At 41.8% G+C, this 8,743-nt stretch overlaps 1 protein-coding gene across 1 annotated transcript; it reads right to left on the bottom strand.

Moving 5' to 3' along the window:
* Positions 1–3,006: 3,006 nt before the first annotated feature.
* Positions 3,007–8,070, bottom strand: LOC125465687 (C2 calcium-dependent domain-containing protein 4C-like). Its single transcript, XM_048559418.2, has 2 exons — positions 7,842–8,070; positions 3,007–7,318 (listed from the first exon to the last, which is right to left on the bottom strand). Exon 2 carries the CDS (start codon positions 7,288–7,290, stop codon positions 5,953–5,955), a length of 1,338 nt encoding a protein of 445 aa, XP_048415375.1. The 5' UTR covers positions 7,291–7,318; positions 7,842–8,070; the 3' UTR covers positions 3,007–5,952.
* Between the last annotated feature and the right edge of the window lie 673 nt (positions 8,071–8,743).

Here is an 8,743-nt window from a genome sequence, read left to right as displayed (position 1 = left end):
CATTTGGCAGACAATGTTTTGTATCCCTTAGAGTTAGTCACTGTAGCTCTCTAATGGTGTCAGTCCCACAGAGTTTGAGTCCAAAATTCCCAACATAACTGGGGCATGCCTCATTTAAGTCTGTGATTTTATTACTCAACATTTCGGAGAAGGGAAAGACCACCATATGAAACCCCTCGTCCAGAATAGAACAAAGGGCCCCTTTGGGTAACTGGACCCAGCTGGCACCTTCCCCAGCTGGTCAGGGGCCAACGGGGACTGTGCGGGGAGACGATTGCCGGGGTATTTTTCTTTCTTTTGTTTTGTTTTTGCTTTGTTTTGTTTTTTCCCTTTAGTTGGTGTACGTACCCCCTGGGTAACCCGGAGCGGCTTGCATGACTGGATAGGTGTATAAATATGTTTAATTTTTTGTAGATCCTATGAATAAAGTATATTTTTTCAAATAAAAAAAACATTTCAGAGAAGGACAATTCAGAGGTCAGCAAGGAAGGCAGCTGGGTAATTAGGCTCTTTAAGGACATTGATGAGGATTTTTGAGAGGGCAGATTAATTGCCCGGAGGTGGGAACTCAACAAATGGCTGTGGAGCACCCACTCCTGGTGTCATTGAATCCCCACAGTGCAGAAAGAGGCCATTCAGCCCATCAAGTCTGCACTCTCCTCCAAAGGGCATCCCACTCCCACACCCCATCTTCATAAACCCCGGATGGGGTTTTTAACCATAGCTAACCCACCTAGCCTGTATATCCCTGGGCAAAATGGGCAATTTAGCTTGGCCAATCCACCTAACCTGCACTTCCTTGGACTCTGGGAGGAACCAGAGCACCTGGAGGAGACTCTCACACATACAGGTCTATGGCGCTGTGAGGCTGAAGTGGTAACTTCTGGCAGACACAAAAGCCCTTTCTTGCCTTGCTGGTGCATTTACTGTTGAAGACCACTCTGTAGGCAGCCCCACCAATCCCAGTCGCTGTCTGTTATATTAAATCTTTGAAAATGTGGCTGAGACTGCACCTCCTACTCACTTTCCTGCTACTGAAGGTGGAAGAACTTTAGAAGAAAATCTCTTACTGCCCACCCAGCTTAGAGAATGGTGCAATTGGCCTTAATTAGCATAGCATCTGGTTTCCTGTTGAGTTACAAGCTCACCCACTTAATTTCTCTCTGGAGGTATATTTCTGACATAAAAACAAACTGTGGTTCTGTTTCCAATCCATTGCTTTCAGCCTATTTAGTTCATGAACCTGTCAGCAATTTATGACGCCTGAAACCTCTCAATTTAATTTTATAGATGTTCCTTTGCAATGCCTCCAGAGCTTAAGTGTCTTCCAAGTACATTGATGACCAAAATTGGCTTATTGAAGGAATTTGCTTTCTCTTGGACTGTTCAGGACACTCTGCCTCAGAAGATGGTGGACACAGGCTCACTGATCATTTTGAAGCAATGTGAAATAGGTTCTTGCTAGGAATGTAGAATTCAGAGCATAAACAGATCAGTTATGATCATATTGAACAGCAAAGCAGGCTTATAAGATTGAATTACTTACTTGTCCTCCTAATTCATCAATTTCCAGGTGTGGTTTAGTGGCTCAGTGGTTAGCATTGCTGCCTCACATTGTCAGGAACCCAAGTTCAATCCTACCTTTGGGTGACTGTGTGGACTTTGCATGTTCTCCCCATGTCTGTACAGGTTTCCTCCCACTATTCAAAAATGTGCAAATTAGATGGCTGGGCCATGCTAAATTGTCCAGAGATGTGTAGGCTAGATGGATTAGACATTGGAAATACATAGGTGTGGGTGGGAGGCCCTTTGGAAATTGGTATGGACTTGATGGGCTGAATAACCTGCTTTAACACTGTAGGAGTTCTTTGATTTTTGTGGATACATTACTTAGAAGAACCTAGAATATCATTATATCATGACATGGTTGTTCTGCCCAGAAAGAAAGCTGAGAGGAGGTCTAATTGAGGTTTTCAAAGTCATGAGTGATCTGGGCAGAGTATATACAGTGAAGCTGTTTTTAATGTAGAAGGAGCACGATGAGAGGGTGTAAATTTAAAATGATGTACAAATGAAGCAAGGGGGTATGTGATAGAAAGACATTTTTATGCAACAAAGAAGGAATGCAGTGTCTGGAAATGTAGTGGAGGTGGGTTCAACTGAGGCATTCAAAAGGGTATTGGATGGGTATTTGGATTGTAATCATTTGCAGGAATATGGGGAAATTAAAGGATATTGGCACTAAATAATAGTTGATACAGACATGATTGACTGAATAGCCTCCTTCTGCACTGTAATAATTGTGATTCTACGCTGCCTTCCTGTACATTTTAGTTTCTGTACTAAATCTATTGGCTCTATTGACTGTTGCATTTTATTTAGATACATTGAGCAATGAGTTTCCAAGATTCCATGGTGTCTACTTGACAGCATTTGTGTTACTACATTGTCCTTTAGAATCTATGCCACTCCAAACGTGATTCAATACTTTGCCACTTGAAAATCTCCCTTAGAAATGAAAGCCTGTTGGTCTTTCCTTGCCTTGGAAGCTGTATACTTCTGAAGATTATTTCATTATTATTTCAGTATGCTGTGCATTTGGTCTTTTGATGCTTCTCCATCAATTATAATTTGTTCCCAAGGCTAAGGAATTTCAGTGAAATCCAAACTGAATATGGATACTCACCTGGTAACATGCAAAGTAATAAATGTTTTTACTTTGCAGAAACAATGAGGGATTCTAAACTGCGTATGCTTTTTAGAGTGCTGTAAGTAGCATTAGAATATAGATACATTACATCATGTCCTTCTTTAGAAATGTAAATAACTATTAATTCCAAAACTGATATTATGAACTTACGTAAAATCATGAGGAGGTCCAATTAATCTGTATGTTTTCTAAGAAGAAAAAACATCTAACAATTCAAAATAGATTTGCAATTCATGATTCTGATCATTTCCCTTGTGTAAGTGTTTCAAAAAAGAATAAGAACAAAACAAAAGGTACTCATTCCACAGACTATTTTTAATTAGGGGATTCAGTACATTGTGCAGACTTGATTTATCCACCAGATCTGCACTTTTAAATTAAAATTACAAAACCAGGACAGATTGAACAGTGCAAACCACTGGGAGAACTGCTTCATGAAGCCTCATTGTCTTTAACACTATTTGTTTCATATAAATTAAAACGGCAAAGAAGACACAAATCACAACAACTGTAAGATCTGTACAGCAATATGCATAAAATGTAAACATTCATTCTCATTTGCTTAATAAATATTAATAATCGAATAATAAATTAGGTTTATTTACCGAACATGTATATTCTGAGGTGCCTCATAAATTATTTCGTCCTTAGAGATTTATTTATATGATAATAACTCAACAATACATCTTGTGCTCTTCATGAAGTCTACAGCAATTCAACAAGTTATTAGACTCAAAAAGTTGCCAGTTGACACCAGTTGAAATAGGCCACAGTATTCCTAGCACATTTCAAGTTTTCAAATAGATCAGTTTTCCAATTTCATTGTAATCTAAGCTGGTGGAACTGTAGTAAGTATGGAAAGCCATTTACCAAACTGTAAAAGGCTCAGAAAAGAAAATTGTTTGCTACTATGAATTTAGCCATGAAATTTACTTTAAAAATGGCACAGAATCGAAATCAATTTCATGCTATCTTGCACTGGGGTAGTAGTCTAGTGGATTGCTTTTCCCTGTTTGGATGTTTTGTTCAATTCAAAACTGGGCAGGTCATTGGAATATTTTAATGAGATGTTCAAATACCATTGTATCATGATTAGTGGGATCCATCAAATGACTTTGGAACCTAATTCCATATTTTCTTACTCCAACTAAAAACACGTTGGCTTTCAGGGCAACATAATCGCGCAGTGGTTAGCCCTGTGGCCTCACAGCAACAGTGACCAACGTTCAATTCCAGTTTTGGACAACTGTCTGTTTGGAGTTTGCACATTCTCTGTAACTGTGTCAGTCTCCTCTGGGGCTCCAGTCTTCTCCCACAGATCAAAGATATGCAGGCTCGGTGGATCAGCCATTTTAACTTGTCTATAGAATCCAGGGTGTAGAGGCTAGGTGGATTAGCAATGAGGAAAACCAAGGCTACAGGGATAGGATAGGAAGAGGATCACGGTGGGATTCTCTTCAGAGGTTTGGTGTGACCTCAATGGGCTGAATAGCCAGCTTCTACACTGTACGGATATGATTCTATTCTATATACAAGCAGATATGCATCCACCATTTTGGTTTCTTCCCTCTATACATTCCTCTCAAAAGCTATTTATTTCAAACCAATTAGTCGTGCAACACTACTGAGTTTAAAATGGCCAGTAATGAGAATAAATCAACTTGGGAACCAATGTTAAAGTAAAACAAAATTTCCATTTCTTAAGTGTAAGTTGGAACTAATAAAAGATATACAAGCTTTTTAGTGCAATCACAAATACAGATACAATCGGAATCTTGCATGCAACTTTCTTCAACAAGACCTTGGACACATTATTTTTCACCAGTCACATTCACAAGGTCATAACAAAAGCAAAAGTAAAACCTGCAGATGCTGTAAATCTCCAATAAATAGTAAAAATGGTAGAAATACCCAACAGGTCTGGTACTATCAGTGGAGCAAATAGGACTCTTCTTCAGAAGAAATTAAGATCCAACTCAAAAAGTTAAGTTCTTCTCTTCAGATGTGGCTGACCTGCTGAGTAATTCCTCCAGCACTTCCTGTGTTTATGCTCACAGTAGTGTTTTTCTGGTATTTCTACACAGACAGTAAGCTATTACACAGAAGTTGCCAGCTGGCCTTTATGAAGTTCAAGCAAAAAAGTGTTAGTACACAATAATAATCAGGCAGTTTTATATAGTCAATACCATACTTGCAACATACAAAAATCTCACAGAAAGAAGATGAATGATACACGCACGGTTTTCCCTTCAATGAGAATGTGATACCAGAATTTAGCTCACCCCATGCACTGAAGCAGTGAATACTTTATCAAACTATTGTTCAAATGATCTTACAGAACATTTTGTTAATAACTATGTCTTACAGTATATATTTTGAAACACAAATGATCATAAGCTAATATAATACATGCTCCAAATCTATTTCTAGTCAGCTAAACTGAAAGAGGTTTCCTTCACATATTTAGCATTCACAATATGTATACTTAGATTAAGTAACTTTTACAAAGATTAATTAAATCAGCCTTTCACCTCTTCCTTCATGCCTTTCATGTTTAAAGCTGTAATCAACTGTTCAGCCTCTTGTGTTGGCTGCTGGAAGCGCCTGAAACGGTCTCAATAGGGTCCATTGCTTCCCTGTAATATGCACGAATGAAATGGATGTTTACAGTTCAAGACTTTTAGCTGAGACACTCTAGGATTCAAACTCATGGCCCTCTGATTGGGCATTTGCTTGTCTGCAGGAGCTGTCTCTTCACGTGGAAATCAGAAAGGAAAGCAGCACTGCATGATATGCCGAGCCACAGAACGTTTGTGGAGATACAGGTCTTCATTCCCTGACGCAGAATTATAGTTATCATCGGTGGGCTACACTTGGAGCGAATGAGTACAGTTCAGTGTACTGTCCACTCTCTTTCCTCACAACATAACTTAAATTATACCACAATAAGGGATTCTATCCATTGTCATCTGTTTCTCCAATTGTGACACTTTTAAAAAGAGAGTAAAAGAAAAATATGAATTCCCTCAAGTGACAAAACCCAAGTATTTCAAATCTCTTCACTTCATCCATTTCTGAATTGGACGTCAACAACTACCTTTATTCCATAAACTCTTTCAACATTTTCAAGTGGCTAAATGGTTTTGCTTTCGAATTCACGGCAAGTCAGCCATTGTTGAGAGAGATTATCTTCTCACCCACGGGAACCTGATTCAAGATAAGCACAGCAAAGTGGCTAATAATCAGAAGAAAGGCAGTAATAAGGACAATTTCAGTTCTTTCTCACCAAGTACCACATCACGTTTGAGGCTGGATGCTTTGTTTACCACTTTTAGCTTCAAAGCTGCCCTCTTGAACTCATCCAGAGGGAGCCCATCAAAAAAGAAGTCTTCATTGAAGATTGGGTTTCTGCTGTTCTTGATGATGGTGCTCCGTTGCTTCTGAATCTTCCCAGGAGTCAGGTACAAAATCACACAGCAGTTGATGCTTTTGTTGTCCAATGTCTTGTCGTAAAGATCTTCGGCTGTGATGATCCGGATTCGAAGGCGCGCGTTAGTGCAATCATATTCCGCAGACAACCTAACAGCACCCCCTTTGTTAAGGCGGATGGTGTGCTCCTTGAGTACTCGGTCTTGATAATGGAGCAAACTCAAGGGCAGAACCCCCCGCGAAGCTGAAGGGCCACCAGCGGGAGGAGTCGGGCACCTGACCCTCCTGGAGACACAGGGGCTGGCATCTGTCGAGCTGCATTCATCTGTGGACAGAGAGCTGTTTCGGGTGAACGACTGCAAAGGTTTGCAATGCTTGGCCAGGTTTTCATGGCTGAACATCTTGAGGAGGGATGCTCCCGAGACCGAGCGGGACAGAAGAGGTGAGTTGAAAGGTGAGGATTCAGCAGAGGAGGCGGTATCACTGTCCCCGCCACTGAAGTACCTGCAAGGGCTCGCCAATGACAGGGTGAACTCTGGTGCATTGAGGTGCTGGGTTTCCCCATTGCCCTTCTGGGTGCTGGACCTCTTCCTCTGGGAATTGGGCGAGGTGACCGGGCTTCCGTGGTCCATATGGAACAGTGACTCTTTGCGTCTGGTGTGAGGGCTTTCAGTCAAAGTGGAAAAGCCATAGGAGGTCTGTGTCAAAGGCATGTATGGCAGGGACATAGCACTCTGTGACTGAGGGTCATAATTGGTGTTGCATCTCGCTTCAGTCTGATCATCAGAGTTGGTGTCATCCGCACTCTCAATCTGAATAATGTGGCGGCTGGCCACCTTGAGGAGGTGACTGCTGGTCTCTGCGGAGCTTCGGCCCCTCAGGCGAGGGCTGCCCTGGGGCTTGCTGCTGATGAGGATCTGCTCGGACGAGGAAGGTTTCAGGTTTGTCTTCTGCCTCGGCTCCGCACCGTCGGCAGCCGGCCCCTCGGCCGAGCTGTTGGGAAATTTGGGAGGGATGAAGAAGTCGGGAATCTTGTCGGGAGTCAGCACGTTACTGAACAGGGAGCCTTTGGTCTGCTGGGTGTCCCTGCCGCTGGAGTCACGGTTCAAGTTGTTTTCCACGGAGCCTCGGATTTTATCGAAGAACCACATTCTCTCAAAAACAAACGCCAGTCCTGATCTGAAATGCATACATTTTAAAAATACAAACTTTAAAGGCGTGCAATTAAACACAGCGTTGCAAAAAGCCAAATCCATTCGATTTTAATTAGGAAGAAGTCAGTATGAGACAAGTATCGCTTCAGAATAAACTTCATATTCACAATCATATTGGCATTTTGACGTATTTTTTTAATCGTCGACAGAGCTGAGACCTATAAACAGATCGAAATTGAATTAACTTTTAAAATAAAGTGTTGATTGACTTCTTTCAAACAATGTACATGATAATAAAACAGCCTCGGAAACCCATCTGAAGCAACAACCTGCAGCGCTTAATATTTTAAATGAAATGCATATTGCAGCGAAAGACTTTTATCGTTCCGTGTGTGTGGTAGTTTGTCGTCACTTCAACCAGTATATTAACTTTGAAAAATAAATAATTGAAGTTTGCAAATCTCTTCCTCCAATGGAGAGAGAAAATAAACTGTATTTTGGAAATGAGAAAGCACTTTGGTTTTTCTTTTACGCAGTCGATCACTTACATGTCGATGGCGTTTTATTTTGTTGTGAGGTCGCTCTGCTCCAATGCAGTTGCTGCAAATCCCCAAAACTCACTAAATTAGGCACTGACTCGCCTCTTGCTCTCTCTCGCTGCATCGCTTTTAATACGGCCGAGCTGTCACTCAGGAGGCCAGGAAGCCGCCTCAGCCAATCGGTGTGGGCATCGCCGCCCTGGGAGCCAGGTTTCACCTGATGGTCTTGGTAACCAGTTCGTGCACAGAGCTGGCAGCTGTCTCACTGCGCGAACGTACACTCGCTTGTCTTCTTGCTCGCTCTCGTAGCATGACGGGCAGTCATGTCAGCTCCCTGACCAACCTCTCAGTATCGTCCTGGAAACCCTGCAGTGCAGAAAGAGGCCGTACGGTCCATCGATTCTGCATCGACCCTCCCAAGAAGGAGGAAGAAGAAACAAAATAGCCGCATAGAGAGAAATCAAGAGAGACGATTAGATATGTTTTTATTTTCCAAAAAAAATTATTAAAACAACGCTTCAGTGACGACATCTTTTAGAGTCATAGAGTTAAGCAGCATGGAAACTAGACCGTTTGGCCCAATTTATTCGTGCTAACTAATGGTTCAGAAGAGATTTACAAGGATGTTGCCAGGGTTGGAGGCTTTGAGCTGTAGGGAGAGGCTGAATAGGCTGGGGCTATTTTCCCTGGAGCTTTGGAAGCTGAGGAGTGACCTTATAGAGAGCTATAAAATCACGAGGGGCATGGATAGAGAAAATAGACAAGGTCCTTTCCCTGGGGTGGGGGAGCACAGAACTAGAGGGCATATGTTTAAAGGTGAGAGGGGAAAGATTTAAAAGACGCCTAAGGGGTAATTTTTTCCACACAGAGGGTGCTGTGTGTATAGAATGAGCTGCCAAGCAGAAGAGGTG

This window comes from Stegostoma tigrinum, chromosome 30 (genome assembly GCF_030684315.1).
Source record: "Stegostoma tigrinum isolate sSteTig4 chromosome 30, sSteTig4.hap1, whole genome shotgun sequence".
In the NCBI taxonomy this organism is placed as follows: Eukaryota; Metazoa; Chordata; class Chondrichthyes; order Orectolobiformes; family Stegostomatidae; genus Stegostoma; species Stegostoma tigrinum.
Note: the sequence above shows the minus strand (reverse complement) of the source record. Positions and strands in the feature narration are given on the sequence as shown.

Bases quoted from the DNA above. Each gene is read 5' to 3' on its own strand.
- LOC125465687 (XM_048559418.2), bottom strand. From the start codon at position 7,290: ATGTGGTTCTTCGATAAAATCCGAGGCTCCGTGGAAAACAACTTGAAC.